General features: G+C 41.3%; 1 protein-coding gene across 2 annotated transcripts; it reads right to left on the bottom strand.

Moving 5' to 3' along the window:
- Window positions 1-528: 528 nt before the first annotated feature.
- On the bottom strand, window positions 529-23067 carry mybpha (myosin binding protein Ha). Of its 2 annotated transcripts, none has more exons than XM_017694189.2 (13): window positions 22892-23067; window positions 20230-20277; window positions 19960-20025; window positions 19712-19846; window positions 19180-19347; window positions 17390-17478; window positions 14910-15105; window positions 14616-14755; window positions 13579-13738; window positions 12112-12248; window positions 4491-4677; window positions 2897-2956; window positions 529-897 (listed from the first exon to the last, which is right to left on the bottom strand). In XM_017694189.2, exons 1-12 carry the CDS (start codon window positions 23004-23006, stop codon window positions 2922-2924), a joined length of 1476 nt encoding a protein of 491 aa, XP_017549678.1. In that variant the 5' UTR covers window positions 23007-23067; the 3' UTR covers window positions 529-897; window positions 2897-2921. The 2 variants fall into 2 exon arrangements, with proteins under 2 accessions (XP_017549678.1, XP_017549677.1); XM_017694188.2 differs by having other exon boundaries at window positions 19960-20028; window positions 22892-23066.
- Window positions 23068-23072: the final 5 nt, after the last annotated feature.

The raw sequence follows: 23072 nt of genomic DNA, 5'->3' as shown, positions 1-23072 counted from the left end.
AAAAATCTAGCAACCTCTGACTTCAGGTGTAATTTCAATACTTCCAAACATCAATAATTTGAATATGCCACCTAGAAAATACTGTTCTCTGTTATCTATTGACGTAACGTTTTAACTTAAGTGACCTGAAGGTGTGAAATATTGAAAATGGCCTGAACAGCCTAAAATGAAAAGTGTTATCGATAACATATTGTTTTTGTATAGCAACAGCTTCTGCCATCACTCCAGAAGCAATTTTAAACCAGAACAAAACTGTATGAATGGCAAAACAGAGCATTTGACAGTACTGGCAATGTAGTATAAAAATACATTGCCAATAATAAAAAAAAAAGTTTATGAAGGTTATAACTCAGCATAGCTGCTAACAGTTTACAGAGGTGACCACAACCCTATTTAAAAAGCAAGTATACTTCAGCAGTTAGTTTGGTTGAGCAAACCAATTCGTGGCAAAAAAGCCACATCCTTCCCTTCTAATTTCCCGTAAATGAAAACATCATAGTTAAACTTTGACAAGAAGACACCTAGAACGAGTGTATACTTCAATGTTTATGTGCATTTGAAAAGGCAATTTCTCTAACAGAAAGACTCAAAATTTATATATTTTGATTACAATCAGTTCATTTGCATTTATCATTGTAATGAAAAATCTTATTAATTCATTTATTTATTGAGCACAAACTCAGAATTACAGTGAAGAATATGGTCAGACAGACCAATGCAAAAGAATTAGGAGATATGTCCTAGTTCTTAGCCACTTTAAATTTTGTAATAAGTGTTTTTGAAGTAAATACATGTTTGTTTTACATATTTTACTGATTCACAAAGGCCTCCTGAAGGGAAGATGGTTAAGGATCAAGCTTCTTCATAAAATCACACTTCAGCCCACTTGCAAACATCCTATAGGACATAAGAAAGAAAATCAAATGGTCAGGCAAATAACACATTTACCCTTAGTTCAGCGTGACTAAGACACCATATATGCAAAAGCTGTGGTTACTTGAACTAAAACATAATAAGCACACCATGTCGCAGTGTCAAACATTTACATCTTGGTTAAGACTATAGACTGCATTTCAAAGCCAAATTGAAGTAAAGCTGAAAATGAAGGCTCTTTCTTTTCAAGTCCCTAAAAACATTTCAATGGATTATAGAACTATTTTTGTACATGAGATGTGTAAATATTAAGAATCTAAAGTTAAACAACCTCCACATAATGTAAAGGTCCCATACAAATTAAACGTTATTTCCTAAAGCCAAGTATCCAAAGCAAGAGCCGTTTAGAAATAGACTGATGATTAACTAGATAAACATTTTACATTATAATAAGTTTAGTAGAATTAATAAAAAGTTGGATTTTACCCCCTTTATTCAATAACAGTTATCATGTCAACTGAATGTTCATTATCTTAGCACCTCTCTTTGTATTTGCCTTATCTCATGCCACCTTGTTGTGTGAGATATTAGGTTCATCCAAGTTGTTAGGTGACATCTCTCTGAGTTGAGGGGCCACATTTTGCATGCTGCTAGCAGCAGACAGACCTGGCTGTTGAACCATGGTAATGTGAAGAGCGTGTGTCTGTGGATTTATTTTTAGTACAAAACTACTCACAACTATTCTAGCCTCTTTAAGCGGGAGAGGCCATACTCTTACAGATGACAAAGCCTCCCATGTATGGATATCTCTCAAGACAAGCCCCAAATCCCTAAAAGAAGCACGTCTATGTTTGAAAAGAATACACTGTACATATAGTAGCCCCTTGTGATGCCACCTTCATGTAGTCATGTGATTTCCCATTTAGAAAGGCTGCACTTTCTCAGTATACCATGTATAGTTGGAGCCGCCACAGATTATACTTGTTGTACCAGCACATTCTACAGATGCTTGATTGGATTGAGATCTGGGGAACTGGAGGCCAGGGCAACACCTTGAACTGTTATGTTCCTTAGACTATTCCCAAACAATGGTTGCAGTGTTGGCAGGGCTGAAAGAGGCCATGAAGGAGTGTAGTGGCTGGCCAATAACAATGTTTATGTAGGTGGCACACATCACATATCTCATGCATCCAACATATCAAATATAAGAACCAACTGTTAATTTGCTATCACCAGTGTGGTGATAAGCATTCCCTCAGCATTATCCAAGCCTGGATAAGCATTCTCATTTAGAGTTGCGAGTTGAGTGTTTAATTGTGTAAAGGCTTTATAATCATACAAAGTTTTTCCAATTATTCCAGTTCGAAAGCTCTAGGAGAAGTAACATTGCACATTTTTGACTGTAGCAGAACAGGAACAAGAGGGAAGAAGGAAGAAGGAAGGAAGAGGGAAGAATAGAACAGTAACATTTTATTTTTCAAGTCAGCTTAATTAAGCCTCCCAAGGGAAATGGGACAAGGCCATATGTCCCCCACATGAAGTCAAAACAGTCGCTATTTCAAAGCTTTTATGGACTGATTTATAATAAAATATTTTATTGTGCAGATATTTTCTGTTCTACTTTGTGGTCAAAATTTATTTTTCCATGCTTGACGAACTTTTCCCTCATCTTATTTGACAAGACAAAGTTTATTTTTTCATTGGTAGCAGAGTTAGCTGTGTTAAAATTAGTAAACACTGTGTATTAGTTGGTGCCTTCCCCCACTCATGAGCCTGTGTGTATGTATTCCATATGCATTTCTATGCACTGCACAAAAATACATCTTAAAACTTACTTAAAATCTATTATTCCTATTGTTGTTGGGTGTTTTCTTTTACCTGTTGTAAGTAATATTATCGAGTGAAATTGTCTTCTGTTGTCTTCTATTCTATTGGCAGACAATTGTACTTGTTTTAGGAAATGATGTTTGCCAAGATATCATTTTTGCAATGTAATTGTATGTAATAATTTTTTATTTCTCACTTGTGTCAGTCAGTTGTAAGTGAGCCTATTTCTTCGCTTTATCTTCTGGAACAATCACTTCTGTTGACAAAACAAGGGACAGTGCATAATATTGAATAATATAATAATATCTACACTGCTCAAAAAAATAAAGGGAACACTTAAACAACACAATATAACTCCAAGTAAATCAAACTTCTGTGAAATCAAACTGTCCACTTAGGAAGCAACACTGATTGACAATCAATTTCACATGCTGTTGTGCAAATGGAATAGACAACAGGTGGAAATTATTGGCAATTAGCAAGACACACTCAATAAAGGAGTGGTTCTGCAGGTGGGGACCACAGACCACTTCTCAGTACCTATGCTTTCTGGCTTGTGCATGTGTCTGCACAAACGGTTAGAAACCGACTCCATGAGGATGGTATGAAGGCCCGATGTCCACAGATGGGGGTTGTGCTCACAGCCCAACACCGTGCAGGACGCTTGGCATTTGCCAGAGAACACCAGGATTGGCAAATTCGCCACTGGTATCCTGTGCTCTTCACAGATAAAAGCAGGTTCACACTGAGCACATGTAAACGACGTGACAGAGTCTGGAGACGCCGTGGAGAGCGATCTGCTGCCTGCAACATCCTTCAGCATGACCAGTTTGGCAGTGGGTCAGTAATGGTGTGGGGTGGCATTTCTTTGGAGGGCCGCACAGCCCTCCATGTGCTTGCCAGAGGTAGCCTGACTGCCATTAGGTACCGAGATGAGATCCTCAGACCCCTTATGAGACCATATGCTGGTGCGGTTGGCCCTGGGTTCCTCCTAATGCAGGACAATGCTAGACCTCATGTGGCTGGAGTGTGTCAGCAGTTCCTGCAAGATGAAGGCATTGAAGCTATGGACTGGCCCGCCCGTTCCCCAGACCTGAATCTTATTGAGCACATCTGGGACATCATGTCTCGCTCCATCCACCAACGCCACATTGCACCACAGACTGTCCAGGAGTTGGCGGATGCTTTAGTCCAAGTCTGGGAGGAGATCCCTCAGGAGACCATCCACCACCTCATCAGGAGCATGCCCAGGCATTGTAGGGAGGTCATACAGGCACGTGGAGGCCACACACAATACTGAGCCTCATTTTGACTTGTTTTAAGGACATCACATCAAAGTTGGATCAGCCTGTAGTGTGTTTTTCCACTTTAATTTTGTGTGTGACTCCAAATCCAGGCCTCCATTGGTTAATAAATTTGATTTCCATTGATGATTTTTGTGTTATTTTGTTGTCAGCACATTCAGCTTTGTACAGAACAAAGTATTCATTGAGAATATTTCATTCATTCAGATCTAGGATGTGTTACTTGAGTGTTCCCTTTATTTTTTTTGAGCAGTGTATATTATCTATTTGTTATTATAAAATATGTTACACAAGCGCTACACAAAATTACACAAAATGGCATATGCTGCAATATGTTGATTGATAAATAAAACAACTAATGTGTTTGAGAATGCATTTTCAATATACAAAACATTTATAATAACAAATCATAGATTTATGCTACATCATATATTAGAATTAAAATTGAAACATATGAAAAGTTTTTGATTGTCAAGAAGAACTTACGTTTAACCTCCAGTTTGCAGGCGACTGTAGCTTCTCCATGTGCATTCTTGGCTCTGCAAGTGTAGACACCACCATCAAAGCTGCAAGGTTTGCGAATCTCCAGTGAGCAAACTCCCAAGTTGCTGTTCTGCCTGAACTTTGGGTCATCCCCGATCAGCATCTGGTTTTTCATCCACTCAATCTTAGGCTAAGAAAAGAGTCAATATGACAGGATAACAAAATCATTTATATTTCTCTTGTTGTGACAATGCAGCAAAATGCAGCCATCAACATTTTCTGGAATTTTGTTCATACTAAATGACAATGTAAATTATTTCCATAACACCGTTTAACACCCACATGGATTCACCTTTTAAAGTCCTAGTTAACACTAGTGTAATTTTTTGGAAAGTGCTTCTCACTCACATGTCATAAAAGCAAGTGGGAACATTCTAACAAGGAAAGATTCTAAAGGTTAAATTGTCTGTGTTCTTAAAAGTTAAAGAGTTCTTAGGAGTCTTTTCAGGTAGAAGAAGATAATGTTTTGTTAGGATTTTTACTTTTAAAGGTTATTGCAGTGCTATTTTGCAGGATAAAACAAGCCATTTTTTACATCTTTACCATGTGTCTGTCAGTGCTTGTCATCAAAAGAAATGGAAAGACCCAAATTTGTCCTTATAAATCAAGTGTAAACATCCCCATTTCCAAAATAGTTGGGACGCTGTGCAAAATGTAAATAAAAATAAAATGCAATGATGTGCAAATCATTTAAACCCTACATTTAATTGAAAATAGTTCAAAGACAACATATTGAACACTGGAAGAACATGTTCCAAAGTTGGGACAACAAAAGGCTGGTAAAGTTGTTTAATGCTAAAAAAAAACACCTGGTGGTTGATTGGCAACAGGTCAGTAACTTTACTGGGTATAAAAAAGCATCCCAGAGAGTCAGAGTCTTTCAGAAGTAGAGATGAGGAGGGGCTCACCACTCTGTGAAAGACTGCATGATCAAATTCAAGAATATCCATCCATCCATCCATCCATCCATCCATCCATCCATCCATCCATCCATCATCTTCCGCTTCTCCGGGGTTCGGGACACGGGGGCAGCATCCTAAGCAATAAGGCCCAGACCTCCCTTTCCCCAGCCACTTCCACTAGCTCCTTGGGGGGGATTCCGAGGCGTTCCCAGGCCAGCTGGGTAATATAGTCACGCCAGCGTGTCCTGGGTCTCCTCCCATGATGTGATGTGGACTTGCTTGTGACACCTCCCAAGGGACGCGTCCAGGAGGCATCCTAACCAGATGCCCGAACCTCCTCAACTGGCTCCTATCGACGTGGAGAAGCAGCGTCTCTTCCCCCGAGTCCCTCCCGGATGACCGAACTTCTCACCCATCTCTAAGGGAGAGTCCAGACACCCTGCGGAGGAAACTCATTTCGGCCGCTTGTATTTGCAATCTCGTTCTTTCGGTCATTACCCAAAGCTCATGACCATAGGTGAGGGTGGGAATGTAGATTGACCAGTAAATCGAGAGCCTTGCCTTATGGCTCAGCTCTTTCTTTACCACAACAGACTGGTAAAGAGCCCGCACCAATCCGCCTGTCAATCTCCCACTCCCTTTTACCATCACTCGTGAACAAGACCCCGAGATACTTAAACTCCTCCACTTGAGGCAAGAGCTTATCCCTGACCCAGAGAGGGCTTCGGATTTGGAGGTACTGATCCTCATCCTGGCCGCTTCACACTCTGCAAACCGATCCAGCGAAAGCTGAAGTCCCCAATAGGACCACATCATCTGCAAACAGCAGCGATGTGACCTTGAGGTCACCAAACTGGACACCCTCCATCCCCTGACTGGGCCTAGAAATTATATCCATAAAAATTATGAATAGAATCGGTGACAAAGGGCAGCCCTGACAGGGTCCAACTCTCACTGGGAACGAGTCTGACTTACTGCCGGCTATGAGAACCAAATTCCTGCTTTGTTTGTACAGGGCCTGAATGGCTCGTAGCAAAGAGCCATGTACCCCATACTCCCGAAGCACCTCCCACAGAATAACCCAGGGAACACAGTCGAATGCCTTCTCCAAATCCACAAAGCACATGTGGACTGGTTGGGCAAACTCCCATGAACCCTCCAGAATCCTGGAATGGGTAAAGAGTTGGTCCAGTGTTCCACGACCAGGGCGGAACCCGCACTGCTCCTCCTGAATCCGAGGTTCGACTATAAGCCAGACTCTCTTCTCCAGTACCCCTGCATAGACCTTACCAGGGAGGCTGAGGAGTGTGATTCCCCTGTAGTTGAAACACACCCTCCAGTCCCCCTTTTTAAAAAGAGGCACCACCAATCCAGTGGCACCGCCTCCGATGTCCACGCAATGTTGAAAAGGTGTGTCAGCCAAGACAGCCCCACAACATCCAGAGCCTTGAGGAACTCGGGACGGATCTCATCCACCCCTGGAGCCCTGCCGCCAAGGAGCTTTTTAACTACCTTAGCGACTTCGGCCTCAGTAATGGACAAGTCTATTCCCATGACCCCAGACTCTGCCTCCTCACTGGAGAATGTGTCAGTGGGATTGAGAAGGTCCTCAAAGTATTCCTTCCACTGCTCAATGACGTCTTCAGTCGAAGTCAGCAGCACACCATCTTCACTATATACAGTGCTAGTGGCACACTGCTTTCCCCTTCTGAGTCACCTGACGGTTTGCCAGAATCTTTTCCCGTTGGGAAGGGGGAGGGGAGGAAGTGGTGGGGGTTGGGGCCCTGAAGAAGGCGCCCTGCTCGGCATCCCAGTCCAGGTATCTCAGTTCACAGGGTGGTACGGCGATAATACAGCAAACTGCCATGGAGACAACCTTGATCGGGCCCAGGCAGAGTCAACAATCAGCAGGAATCCGGGGAAGTGGGGGAAGGGATAAAAGAGTGTCTTGCAGCAGTGTTCCTCTGGGGGAGATGTGATGTACCAGCCAAGGCCAAGGCCAGTGCTGATACGGGGAGCCAAAAGCAGATTAAGAAATTGTTACAGGCTTCGGGCGAGTAGCTGTATTTTTCACGGCAGCTCAACAAGTCCATTATGGTCACTCAAACGATCCATTTTCCTTTGCAAAGCCACCAGCTTCTCCACAATGTTATCCAGGGTATGACTTACAGTCATAGTCTGAGGGTTGACAGCTCTGCCCACCACATCAGTCATGTCGGGAATGTGCGACTGCCTTCGTTGAGAGCCAGAGGAGAAGCCGATTTTTCGGAGCCGACTTAAAGTCACTTTCCAAGGCCTCACCAAACTGTTCCCACACCCGGGTTTTTGCCTTGGCAACGACTGAAGCCGCAGATCGCTTGGCCTGTCGATACCTGCCAGCTGCCTCTGGTGACCTACAGGCCAACCATGCCCGGTAGGACTCCTTCTGCAGCTTGATGGCATCTCTCACATGGGGTGTCCACCACCGAGTTCAAGGATTACCTGCCCAACAGGCACCAACTACCTTGCGACCACAGCCAGTCAGTCAGCCGCTTCAACAATGGAGGAGCGGAACATGGCTCATTCTGAGTCAATGTCCCTCACCTCCCCCGATATCTGGTCAAAGTTCTGACAGAGGTGTTGAAGATCAATCAGACAAGTTCTTCTGCCAGACGTTCCCAGCAAACCCTCACTATACATTTGGGTTTTCCTGGTCTGACCGGCATCTTCCCCCACCACCTGATCCAACTCACCACCAGGTGGTGATCAGTTGACAGCTCAGCTCCTCTCTTTACCCGAGTGTCCAAAACACATGGCCGCACGTCCAATGACACAACTACAAAGTCAATCATTGTACTTTGGCCTACGGTGTCCTGGTGCCATGTCCACTTATGGACATCCTTGTGTTCAAACATGGTGTTCGTTATGGACACACTGTGGTTTGCACAGAAGTCCAACTGAACACCACTCTGGTTCAGATCAGAGAGTCCATTCCTCCCAATCACACCCCTCCAGGTCTCACTGTCGTTGCCCACATGAGCGTTGAAGACCCCCAGTAGGACAATAGAGTCTCCAGGAGGAACACTTTCAAGCACCCTTCCCAAGGACTCTAGGAAGGCTGAGTACTCTGAACTGCTGTTCGGTACATAAGCACAGACAGCAGTCAGGACGCGTTCCCCAACCCGAAGGCGTAGGGAAGCTACCCTCTCGTCCAGGAAAACCTACCCTCTCGGAGGAAACCCCAACATACAGGCGCCGAGCTAGGGGCTATGAGAAAGCCCACACCTGCCTGCCACCTCTCACCATGGGTAACTCCAGAAAAGAATAAAGTCCAGCCCCTCTCAAAGAGATTGGACCCAGAGCCCAAGCTGTGTGTTGAGGTGAGCCCGACTATATCCACCTGGTATCTCTCAACCTCGCGCACCAACTCAGGTTCCTTCCCCATCAGTGAGGTAACATTCCAAGTTCCAAAAGCCAGTTTCAGCAACCGAGGATCAGAACGCCAAGGCCCACGCCTTCAGACACTGCCCGATCCACAATGCACCAAACTCCTACTACTGCCCCTCCCATCGGTGGTGGGTCAATGGGAGTAATTCAAGAATAGTGTTTCTCAAAATAAAATAGCAAAGAAGTTTTGCTTTTCATAATCTACAGTACATAATAACATTAACAGATTCTGGAGAATCTGGAGAAATCTCTGTATGCAAAGGACAAGACCAAAAAAACAGTATTTGCTGGCCTTGATCCTTGGGGATCTTTAGGCACTGCAATGACAATTCAGGGCTCAGGAACACATCTGAAAATGACCGTGTGTGAAAACAGTTTGTTACTGCATCCGCAATTGCCAGTTAAAACTCTAAAATGCGAAGAAGAAACTGTAGATAAACAGGATCCAGACACGCCGTTGTCTTTTCTGGGCCCAAGCTCATTTAAATTGAAATAAAGGGAAATGAAGAAGTGTCCTGTGGTCCAACAAATCAACATTTGAAATTCTTTTTGGAAATCATGGATGCTGTGTCCTCTGGGCTGAAGACCAACCACTTAGTTTGTTATCAGTGCGCAGTTCAAAAGCCAGTATTCACGGTGGTATCGGGGTGCATTAGTGCACATGGGTGACGTGCACATCTGTGAAGGCACCATTAATGCTGAATGATACATACATGTTTTGGAAACATAAACTGCCATCCAGACAGCGTCTTTTTCAGAGAAGGCCTTGTTTATTTCAGCAAGACAATGACACATCACATTATGCATGTATTTCAACAACATGGTTCTGTATTAAAAGAGTCTAGGTGCTAAACTACCCTGCCTGCATTCCGGACCTGTCACAACTGAAAACATTTGGCACGTTATGAAAGCCATATCTTCTGCAATTACATGTTATCATATCTCATATAGCAGGCTTAGAGAAACATTTTAACAGTCTGTTTGTACTGTAACTGTGCATAGCCTCATGGCTACTACAGGAAGCTATGATGTTTCAGGAAGAAAAACAAACACACAGGGCAAATTGTGCAACACATGTATATTGTTTCATGGGGAAGAGCCACCAGAGTGCCCAGGGGTAAGCTCCTGGTAGGGTCAAGGCAAACTGGTCCTAGGTGACAGGTCAGACAAAGTGTGATCCATAATTACCCTTATGAAAATAAGAGGAGAGCAGATATCGGGGGAGGTAAGGGACATTGACTCGGAATGGGCCATGTTCTTCTCCTCCATTTTTGAAGCGGCTGACTATAGCTGTGGCCGCAAGGTAGTTGCTGCCTGTTGGGGCGGTAATCCTCGAACCTGGTGGTGGACACCCCGGGTGAGAGATGCCGTCAAGCAGAGGAAGGAGTCCTACTGGGCATGGTCGGCCTGTGGGACACCAGAGGCAGCTGGCAGGTATCAACAGGCCAAGCAAAAGCGAGCCAAGGCAAAAACCCGGGTGTGGGAGGAGTTTGGTGAGGAGTTGGAAAGTGACTTTAAGTCAGCTCTGAAAAGATTCTGGCAAACCGTCAGGTGATTCAGAAGGGGAAAGGAGTGTGCCACTAGCACTGTATATAGTGGAGATGGTGTGCTGTTGACTTCGACTGTGGGGCTGTCTTGGCTGTTACGCCTTTTCAACATTGCGTGGACATCAGGGGCAGTGCCACTGGATTGGCAGACTGGGAAGGTAGTGCCTCTTTTTAAAAAAGGGGACCGGAGGGTGTGTTCCAACTATAGGGGGATCACACTCCTCTGCCTCCCTGGTAAGATCTATGCAGGGGTACTGGAGAAGAGAGTCCGGCTTATAGTCGAACCTCAGATTCAGGAGGAGCAGTGCAGGTTCCGCCCTGGTCGTGGAACACTGGACCAACTCTTCACCCTCTCCAGGATTCTGGAGGGTTCATGGGAGTTTGCCCAACCAGTCCACATGTGCTTTGTGGATTTGGAGAAGGCATTCGACTCTGTTCCCCAGGGTATTCTGTGGGAGGTGCTTTGGGAGTACAGGGTACATGGCTCTTTGCCACGAGCCATTCAGGCCCTGTACAAACAAAGCAGGAATTTGGTTTGCATGGCCAGCAGTAAGTCAGACTCGTTCCCAGTGAAAGTTGGACACTGTCAGGGCTGCCCTTTGTCACCGATTCTATTCATAATTTTCATGGATATAATTTCTAGGCGCAGTCAGGGGATGGAGGGTGTCCAGTTTGGTGACCTCAAGGTCACATCGTTGCTGTTTGCAGATGATGTGGTCCTACTGGGGACATCAGGCCATGAACTTCAGCTTTCGCTGGATCGGTTTACAGCTGAGTGTGAAGCGGCCAGGATGAGAATTAGTACCTCCAAATCCGAGGCCTGGTTTAAGTATCTCGGGGTCTTGTTCACGAGTGACGGTAAAAGGGAGCAGGAGATTGACAGGCGGATTGGTGCTGGGTCAGCAGTGATGTGGGAAACATTTACCGGTCTGTTGTGGCAAAGAAAGAGCTGAGCCATAAGGCAAGGCTCTGGATTTACCAGTCGATCTACATTCTCACCCTCACCTATGGTCATGAGCTTTGGGTAATGACCAAAAGAATGAGATTGCGAATCCAAGCGGCCGAAATGAGTTTCCTCCGCAGGGTGTCTGGACTCTCCCTTAGAGACAGGGTGAGAAATTCGGTCACCCGGGAGGGACTTGTAGTAGAGCCGATGCTTCTCCATGTCGAGAGGAGCCAGCTGAGGTGGTTCGGGCATCTGGTTAGGATGCCTCCTGGACGCCTTCCTCGGGAGGTGTCACAGGCAAGTCCACCTGGGAGGAGACCCTGGGGAAGACCCAGGACACACTGGCGTGACTATATTACCCAGCTGGCCTGGGAGCGCCTCGGAATCCCCCTGGGGAGCTCGTGGAAGCAGCTGGGGAAAGGGATGTCTGGGTCTCATTGCTTAGGATGCTGCCCCCGTGACCCGAACCCCGGAGAAGCAGAAGATAATGGATGGTTGGTTGGATATAAATGAAATATAAACATTAAATATTCATTGATAACAAGAGATATACTTTTATATATAAGATCTAATTGCTAGTTATATGCATGTTTATTATTACTTAAAGCTTTACTTTGTTAGTATATCAGCTGTCTTTAGCTAGCTAACTTTGACATTGGATGTACTGAATGAAGTGAATGTTTTGACATTCTTATGTGACATTGTGTATGCAATGTTTGTTTTTTTTACCATATTGGCCATACCTTAGGGGAGCCACGGACTGCACACAGAAGTCTAGTAGTGTAACCAACAGTGGCTGCCCTGTCACTGAGGGGTGCTGTGAATTTAGGGGCCTCACTGAAATCATGCTCCTTGTATTCTGGTGGTTTGTAGACAATACCTGTGTGGCAATGGGCAAAAACCTCATTAGAGAGTGTAGATCTTACTCATATCAGCTTGAAATTACAGAACTATATATGTACAATATAGTGCCTTTGTAACTGATCATATTTAATAAAAAGTGACAATGTTTGATATGTTCAGGGCAAAATGTCATTTATTTTGATTTAAACATAATTTGACATTTATGTTCGGTGTTTGATAACTTTGGTTGATGTTCGATTTGGTTTGGTAACTTAATTTGTTTTTAAGTATAAATCCAGAAGGAGGTATGTGAAATTCAAATAAAAACAGAAAGCAATGACTTCTTGTCAGAAGTCCTTCTGTTGTTGCTTATTACATTTCTAAATCCACTTTTAGAATGTAATGAAATGTAAATGAAATGGTGTTTCACTTCACAAATGGGTTAAATGAGGAGGTGAAATTTCCATGTTTGTGGGATTAAAAAGTGTCACTTAAATATGTGTGAAAGCACCATTCATTTATGAAAGATACATACATCATTTGGCGCAATATAATGCTTTTTTGCTGGTGTTTTTTTCAGGGTGTCCATGCTTACTTATGCTTAATGTTACATTTAGCATAAATAAGAATGTTACAAAAAACATTCTGCACATTACAACAAAAGCCTGCATAATTGAGAGTGTGGATACTAGACTGGCCTGCATGTTTCTCACTGAAAATGTGTGGTGCATTATAACATGCACAATATGACAATCAAAGCCCCATATGCTTGTGTAGCTAAAGATTTATACAACTGAAGATTGGAATGGCAAAAATTCTGCTCAAAACCCTGGATCACTTGGTATCTTGAGTTGCCAAATTATTAAGTGCTGTTAAATGGAAAAGTGATGTAACACAGTGGTAAACATGTGCCTGTCCCAATTTTTTTGGAATGTGTTGCAGGCATCATATTTGGAATGACTACATTTTAAAATACATAAGATAAAACAACAAACATCATGTTTTTGTACTGTTTTCAAATTAATACAGGTCAAACGGAATTTAATTATCACTGCTTTCTGTTTTTACTGGCATTTCACATACTGTCTAAACTTTTATGGAATTGGGTTTGTAGTATGTTCAGTCCTTAGTGACTTCAGCATTGGTATGGTAATGTGAATCCAATGTACCAGAGCTATAAGGGTGCAATCTCTTCATTAGAACTGTGCAAGAAGGTCTTATATTAAGGGGGAAAAGGAATATTTGTACTTTTATCTACAAAATAACAAAGCTCACAAACAGTGCCACTGTGTTACATATAGTGCCACATACAAAATAACTGCTGTGAAAATGTCTCTTTTTGCTAACCAAGCATAAAATGGCCTCACCTGTTTTCTGAATAGTAGCGACTTGTTTTGTTATAGCAGCACTCTCGCTCCTTCCAACCATGTTCTCTGAGAAGACTCTAAAGCTATAAGAATTTCCCATGATCAGGTCAGAGACTGTAGCATTTAGCCTGTGGAAGTGTTCCAGTACAGTGAACCACTCCTGGTCACAGGGAGAGATCATTAAAACTCACATCATAAAAATGCACGTATGAAGTGTCTAACTGCTAAGATAGCTAAAAAGAAACTAGAAGATATATTATGTGCCAAATTAAGAATAAAATCTGATTCAGTAGCTGATATAATAAAACAATGTTTTATTGCATATTTAAAACATTTAGCACTGTGCCATGTGGCTTTGCAATAAGTCGCTTTAGATGCACATCAGTGTCATGTATTTCTTTTCAACCAGAACTTTATTTTCACACCAGTGTGGCGTGGTGGGCAGTTAAATATTTTGACTCATTTTGACTTCATTTTGACAGTCACAGGGCATGAAAGTTGTCATTTATCTCTACTGCTTACACTTTCTCTGTGCATGTCCCTTTCATTCCAAACTGATGTGCTGTCACCATGCAGCCATCTGCAACATGCCTCAAACACCCATACAAGCCCATAGACAAGTGGTATGCCCTTATACAGATCATTTGGTTGCTGGTTTAGATTTTCAGTCTTGGCAAAAGGCTAAATTAGTCTTCACTTGACCATGCGACAGGATCTACGCCCCTTGGAAAAATAAAACAGAAACCCCCAACGTGTACACTGATCCTGGTGTAAGTTAACACTACATGGAACATACCCCAATGTCAGACTGCTGTCAAAACCTCAAGAACACTATGCAATGTAATAAATCAAGCCACTCAGGAACCATATTTTTGCTGAGATGACTCTTGAGTTGTCAAGGCATATAGTCACTCCAATACATTTTAACAACTGAAAAGGAGCTATCAAAAAGCTCACTGGAATTTTTTTGTCACTTTGAGGCTTTTACCTGCAAAATGACTATACCCAAAAACAGGTTTACAAATGCTGCTACTTACTCCAGTTTTTTTGTCAGCCTTTTGAACAGTGTAGCCTGTTATGTCAGTATTGCCATTGTTTTTAGGTGGGGTCCATTCTAAAGCAGCATTAAAACCCCAGGTGTCAATCAGTTTGAGACTGGTAGGAGGACCTGGGAGCTCTGCATAAAGACAGTCAGAGATAAAAAAACATTTCGCTGTTTTCGCTGGAATTACACGCTGAGAACTATGAGAGGCACAGAGAAAAAAAAAAACAGCTGAGTGAGAATAGCTCTAGAAAGAAAATTGTTATTTCTTGATATCAGTGATCCTTACCCACAATCTGAATTACAATGTTTGCCTTGTCCTCCAAGCTATCAACCTTGACAGTCATCTGGTATGTGCCGGTGTCACCTCTTTCAGCTTTGCGAATGAACAGGATGCTGTCTTTGTCACTGTTACGAATATTTACCTTCTTTACATCCAAAGGCTTGCCATCCTTGGTCCATGTTATCACAGGCTTGAATTTTCCCTAAAGAAAAGGGAATTTACAAAACGAGCTGTTTTTAGCTGTTTTAAAATTTAATCTCATTTTATGTAAGAGTAAGTATAGGGACAGATATCTAAGCAGTGCTTCTAAATAGCTAGAAGCTTTAAGGTGCTGAGAATGTACCACAGGTGCTGTGATTGTTTTCTTGGCATTAGCTTTTACATTAGGATGACTGCTTGTGAAGTGTGTAGTCATAAAAATGTTACCAGTCTACAAAACACCACCAATTAATGTGCTTAAGAAGGATGTGATCAACTCATAGCACAGACATCAAGCACTGGTAAATTAACAAATTGAGATTATATTGAATAGAAAGAAATGCTTCAGACCCTCTCTGAACGATGACTGTGAGCGTGTTGAAAGAGTGCTCAAAGAAAACCTGGTGAATGGCTTGTCTTATGATCATGTAAGTGAATTATGTACTATTGTCATCTCATAATCAATGTTATGTGTAAGCACATATTTCGGATTTTTTTGTGTTTGTCTATCTCTGTCTCTCCCTTAACAGATGTACCTGTTTTGCCATCAGTCTTGTGAAGAGGACCCCTGACCAATCAGAGGCCTGGCTTGTGTATTTGGGGAGAAGCCTAAGCTTCTTAAAAAGAGGCCATCACAATGGCTGGATAGAGAAGACTGATCAGACATGCTGTGTTTTAGTTTGTTTTTAGTCTCTTGTGTTGAGAGTGTGATTTTGTTTTAGGTACAGTACCAGTACTTCTTTTAAGTTAGTGTATGCGAGTTTGTCTACTATGTTAGAGAGGGGTGCTTTAGTTGTGGTATTTTACGAGCACACTTTTAATTTTGTTTTACATGAAATTGTTTGTACTACTTGGAGTTTCAAACAAGCAAGAGTTGTGCTCCTATACATTCACACCACAAACAAGTGTGCTCTGTCTAGTTCCCTAGGTTAGAGGGCAGGCACATGTACTTGTGATTACTGGCCAGGTAAAGTGTAGAGTAGACAGCTTTTGTTTCATTTTGAGGGTTAGCTAATTACTTTTGTTTCAGAGTAGGCAAGTATGGTTAGGTTGTGTTCTTTTCTTTGGTGCCGTCAACAGTTTGACCCTTCCAGTGTGGTACTAGGTATCATTGAACACCATTGTATTGTGGTTGGTTTCAATAAAATGGTTTCAAAAGCCCTACTGGCCTGTTTTAATCCATCATCACCAGTTCAATCTTTTAATGCCACATGGTACTGATCCCACAGCCCTTAAAATGTGTGGTCGTAACAATCAGTATAAAGTTGATTTTGTACACATTTTTTTGCACAATTACTCCATTTACTAAATTTAACACATTCAAACAAGATAAAAAATATGTAAAACATATGGCCTGTTTAAAAGTTCAGTATTTTTGTTGTATTTAAATCAGTTTCCTGTACAGGGTGTGTTAAATGATTTTACAGAGAAAATTATCAAAACAATTTGACCAATGACACTGCAGTATGAACAGTCACACATTTGCATATCACTGTAAACCAAGGAGCATTGGATGTGAAGTAAATCAAAAAAGATAAAGAATTAGAAATAGCCGTGACACATATTCCAAAATATTCATACTGTAGTTTTACCACATACTGAGTTAATAATATTAAGTTAAGAATAATGTTAACATAATGTCAATGTGAGACTCAGCATTACATTTTTTAACTAACTTACCCACTCTGGTGTGAAATTATTGAAATTATTAAAATTATTGAGAAATTACTGAAGAAATTGGATAACTGGAGAGTAGCAAAAGACAAATACAGCAGGAAATTTACTAAAACAGTACATAGTTAGATTTCTTTTAAACTTTTTTGTGGATGCATTTGCATATGCATTATATTATAGTCTTAGTGACTTCACTATTGTTTTAAAATGAAGAAAAAAGTGAAAGTGAGTAAAAGACTTGACAATGAGTAGGTGTGACTGGTAATGTATCAGATATTGGTCCAACTTTATATGGATACCTCTAATTTATATTATTAGGAGATTCTCTAGATGTTCAAATGATTGACAGCTTATTTGGTGATTCTCAACAGGTTAGGGTTAGGATTAGTACCAAAGGTATAGGATTAGGACCAGAGTGAGTTTTAACTTTAGGTTTTGTACTTGTATTTGTATTTGTTGTGGTTACGCTTAGGGTTTGGAATAATTAAGCTGAGTTTAATAAATATTTTATTGAATGTATATTAAATATATGTTAAACACACAACAAACAATTTTCTATGGTTACTATTATAAACTACTATTAATTACAGGTTGTGACTATGGGTTTAGCTTACAATGAAAGGGATGACCAGGTTGATCTGGTCTCCAACTTGCTTGATATATCGTGCTCTGAGAAAGCAAGGCAAACGGATCCTTGGACGGTCTGGACAAACAGAAGAAGAAAATCTCATATATACATATATATATATATATATATATATATATATATATATATATATATATATATATTGTTAACAGTCATAGCCTTACATTCTGAACATTTAAGATTAGAATCTACTCAACAGTTTCATATGTAAATAGCCAAAACTGGATCTACTTAAGATAGCATAAACAATTTACTGCAAATTATTTTAACCAGAGGTAATTTAATACATATAATGTTGTATGCAATGTCACCTGAAAATACTGGACCAAATCTGAAAAAAGTCCAGCAGACAACATTATCACCACAACATGATCAGCTTTCTGTAGAGCTTCATTTATCCCTTTTTTCTCAGTGAGCCACTTGAGATCATGGTCTAGAACTAGAAGCTTCATTCATGGATGACATGTTGGTGACTGAAACAGTTCAGAAACACCAACATACCTCTTCATAAACACCAAATCTCCACTAGGCTCAAATGGATTATTGGATACATGATAGCCTTCCTTTTAATCCCCTTCATTTTTGACAACCCAGTGCCCCATGACACAGAAAGCTAAATACAGCTCCAGTAAGTATCCCTGCAAAAAGCCAGATCTAATCCTAAGTAACAGCTCATTTTGACTGGAACATATGCATTTCATAACTGTTTATAGGTAACATGAGGTTCAGCCTGATGACAAACAATTTGATTAGATAAAACTTACATCATATTGTCCTCCATGTACTTTATTTCTGGCATACTTTCCCCAATCCCTTACTCGCTATAAAAATAAAAAATGAGCAGTGTTCTGACATTCACACTGTTGTAATTGATTCAATCATACAGTTAATACTGTCATGAATAATAAATGCTCTCTGCAAGTCTGTTTACTGATAATTTACACTAACTTAACATTAATAAATAATTTAAAAAGCAGATACTTTTCATGCAGCAATATGGACAAATTCCAATAAACCCTGCAAGAAAGAGAAAACAAGGTATCCTATAAAAAGGCACATACAAACATACATACATAAAAGTAACCGCATAAATAAACGTAAAGACATCACTAATGACTTGATTATACCAGCTGTTCAGTGATCCCCAAATTTTATATGCAGTCAATTCAAAAGCAGCAGTAATTATTGCTTAGAAACACCAGTTTCTACAAAGTTAGGAAAGGATCACCTGTCAGTTGCCCCACCAGTGAGAGTGAGTAAACACATGCAAATTATAAGGACACAGAGCAAGTCAGTAGGCCCTGATCCCAAACACATTTATGACCCTGCACCTGCTAGGAAAGTGACACTGTACCACACCACAGGGAGTCATATGCTTGACTTGGCACATACAGCTACATAGGTTAAGTTTGGCAGGACGACGTGACAGTTTATAACTGGTTTTGACAGAGAGGTCAAACACCAATGACAGCCTTACCCTGGGTCTTTATGTTTATAATTTAAATGCTAATGAAAGCACTTGTCAGCACAAGGTGATGGGATTTATATGCCCACAGCTGTTGGACTCATTGAGGGTGAGGACCATAGCTAATGCTCTTTCACCTCCTTCACACCACAAAGCCTGCTTGGTGACCTGAGATTCAGGTCCATACACTCCTAAGGAAATGGTTGAAGATTTCACTGCGATGTCATGTGAAAAGGTAAACTTGTCTCTGTACTAGCGACTGGCTTAAAGCATAAAGACTTGTATAAGCTCACCCACAAGTTCACGGATAGCAACTGGATTGGGGAGGCTCACAGGGTCACTGCGGCCCCCAGCATTCACAGATACAACACGAACATTCAGTAGGTCTCCTGCTGTCAGGCCCTTAATAACAAAGCGGTTGGATGTGGTCAGCTCTGTGTTCGCAGGTACAAATTCTGAAACTGCACAAAGGAAAAAGAGGGAATATTGAGCTTTTCATTACTTTAGGTCATGCAGATGCTGCAGCATGCTTTTTTGTTTGTTAAAACATATTTTAGATATGAAACAGTTTTACACATCTTAACATCTGCCCCAGTGGCTTTGGTCTACGAACTTAAATGCTGTGTTGGTATATATAGTGATGAAGCAATCCTCCAGTCTAGAGCATGAGAAGAACAGCTTGACTTCAATCAAACTTCTCATGACAGCTCCAAGTATCAATGAGAAAGCCAAGTTATCCAGTTACAGTAAATGACAACTATACTTGTCTCACTTACATGATGAAGTCATTCCACTGAGTGTAACTTTTCCTAACTTAGGTTTTACCTCCTTCCTTGCAATATTCCACAGTGTATCCATCCAGTCCAGATTCTCCAATGATCTCTGGAGGCTGCCATTGGATGGTAAGAGATGTTCTGGTGACATCATCAACAACAAGGTTCTGAGGAGGTCTTGTGGGCACTGTGGTAACATATGATCTTTAATGGAAGTGTTGCAACCATATTTCATGGAATTGGGAATGTAAATAAAGTTACTGAAGAAAGATCTCAGGGATGGAAAGCAGAGGCATTAACCTGCTGGAGGAGGGGGTGCTGGGGCTTTAGGAGGTTCCTCTACAGGAGCAATTTCAGCAGGTGCAGCTACTATAAAAGACAGGAGTTTTAGGACTGAGATTTACATTTAAGATGACAAAAGCAGCTTCATCTCTCCTGCATGAGGATGAAAGCATTTTAGATTATTTTATGTGTACAAATTTAAATAATCTGCACTGCATTTTGAATTTCAAACTGGATAGTGTGACTATGGAAACTGTGAAGTAAAATCAGGCTATAAAAATGGTTTACCCTCAGTTGAACTTTCAGTGGGAGCAGCAGCAGTGTGCTCAGGAGGGACTGAGAGTGAAATGGCAAAAAACAAGAACAACAAAAACAGAACAACATTAGAGTAAAAGTTTTCACAACACAGGGGTTAAAAGTGCAGCTTGCATGACTGTTTTGTAGAACTGAAGGTTTATCCTCTTTGGCAGCAGTGCTTTCCTCTGGAGCAGAAGCTTCAGCAGCAGCAGTAGATGCAGCAGCAACTAACGTTAAATGTTGCCTTTACATTTTGCCTTTGCTTTAAAAAGCATAATAAGCATATTTAAATAAATTGTTGGAGTACTTTTATAGTATAAGAAGCTCTCTTTTGCTCTTAAAACACTTTTAGATCATTAAGGCATGGATCCAACAGTGTCACAAGATTCATCTACAGTCCTTAAAAGTCTAAAAATGTCAAGAGGTGCAACTGTCCCACCATATATGTTGATTAAGTAAACTATAAAGAAAGGAAATTTAGTTACACTGTATTTCCAAAAGTATTCACTCACCCATCCAAATCATTGAATTCAGGTGTTCCAGTCATTTCCATGGCCACAGGTGTATAAAACCAAGCACCTAGACATGCAGACGGCTTCTACAAACATTTGTGAAAGAATGGGTCGCTCTCGGGAGCTCAGGGAATTCCAGTGTAGTACCATGATATGATGTCACGTGTGCAAGTCATAAAATTTCCTCAGTCAACTGTCAGTGGTATTATAACAAAGTGAAAGTGATTGGAAATGACAACAACTCAGTCATGAAGTAGTAGGCCACATAAAATGACAGAGCGGGGTGAGCGGATTATGAGGTGCATAGTGCACAGAGGTCACCAACTTTCTGTAGAGTCAATTGGTACAGGCCTCCAAACATCATGTGACCTTCATATTAGCTCAAGACCAGTGTGTAGAGAGCTTCATGGAATGGTCGAGCAGCTGCATCCAAGCCTTACATCACCAAGCTCAATGCAAAGCATCGAATGCAGTGGTGGACTCTAGAGCAGTGGAGACGCGTTCTATGGAGTGACAAATCACATTTCTCCGTCTGGCAATCTGATGGACGAGTCTGGGTTTGGCAGCTGCCAGGAGAGCGGTGCTTGTCTGACTGCATTGTGCCAAGAGTAAAGTTTGGTGGAGGGGGGAATATGGTGTGGGGTTGTTTTTCAGGATTTGGGCTCGGCCCCTTAGTTCCAGTGAGAGGAACTCTTAGTTCTTCAGCAGACAAAGAGATTTTGGACAATTCCATGCTCCAAACTTTGTGGGAAATGTTTGGGGATGGCCCCTTCCTGTTCCAACATGACCATAAGGTCCATAAAGACATGGACGAGTGAGTTTGGTGTGGAAGAACTTGATTGGCCTGACCTCAACCCGATAGAACACCTTTGGGATGAATTAGAGTGGAGACTGTAAGCCAGGCCTTCTTGTCCAACATCAGTGTCTGACCTTACAAATGCACTTCTGGAAGAATTGTCAAAAATTCCCATAAACACACTCCTAAACCTTGTGGAAGATATTATAGCTGCAAAGGGTGGGACAACAACATATTAAACCCTATGGATTATGAATGGGATGTCACTCAAATGTATATGCGTGTGAAGACAGATGAGTGAATATTTTTGCCAATATAGTGTATACAGAATTCTAAATAATTGCTGTCATGATTTCATGTTTAAAATAAAATAAAAACTTATAAAATAATAATAATACTGAAGTTGCTATATAAGCCAACTTTAACAGTACTTATCTCACTTAAAAACTTGTCCACAAGTTCAAATTAACATGTCAGGTGGTATGATCTCAGAGAAAGCATGAAAATGTGTATTTATCTTAATAATGTTTGTTTAAAAATATAAATATAAACAAGGACAAATGTGACTAAGTAGAGGCCTGTTTAATTAGAAATTGGCCTGAAAGTCAGGTGGCAAAACCAATATGTAAAATGTTGCAACCACGCAGTTTTAATAACTGAAATATTCCATTTAAACCTTTAGTGACACTAAATATACAGATGTAAATCTTGTACACACACACACACACACACACTATATTAATTATAATAATAATGATAATCATAATAATTAATACTGCGATGGACTGGCGACCTGTCCAGGGTGTATCCTGCCTTCCGCCCGAAGACTGCTGGGATAGGCTCCAGCACCACCCCCCGGGACCCTGACGGAGAAGCGGCTTAGAAAATGGATGGATGGATGGATGGATGGATAATAATTAATAATACAATCTATGAAATGCTAGTTACTTCCGTTCATATTTTCAGTGCAAGCAAATCGAAACGAAGAAAAAAAAAATGTATATGTGTGTGTGTATGTAATCAAACAAGCAAGCTGTTCTAAGAGTAGATGTTGGATCATGTCACTGAGGCTCACTTCATGTATGCGATAACAGCAGGGCAAGATATGCAGAGTTAAATAACTAATGTTTAATTAAATAGGTGTTGTAGACTTGCTACATCACTTATCATATAAAAAGGTTAGTTATAATAATTAATGTTATTAAATGCTATATGCTTATTAAACGGGCATTACATATGCCAACCATGCTAAGATTAATTACGTTAGACTTAGAAAGCCAGCTGTTAAAGAAGGTAGTATCGCGGTAATTCATATTTCTTTTTCGCTGATGAGTGGGCTGAGTACCTTCAAGCGCGACGGGAGCAGCTTCCGTGGGGGCTGACTCGAGCGCGGCTTCAGGCTCAGTTGGCTTCTGCACTTTTTCTGCCTTCTTGGCAGACTTCTTGATGGGTACTGGCATGGTGTCCGTGAATCTTAGGAGAAATCCAGTCTGGAAAGATGTCTATGGGTGCTCCGAATTTATACC

Source organism: Pygocentrus nattereri, chromosome 9, assembly GCF_015220715.1.
Source record: "Pygocentrus nattereri isolate fPygNat1 chromosome 9, fPygNat1.pri, whole genome shotgun sequence".
Classification (NCBI taxonomy): domain Eukaryota; kingdom Metazoa; phylum Chordata; class Actinopteri; order Characiformes; family Serrasalmidae; genus Pygocentrus; species Pygocentrus nattereri.
Note: the sequence above shows the minus strand (reverse complement) of the source record. Positions and strands in the feature narration are given on the sequence as shown.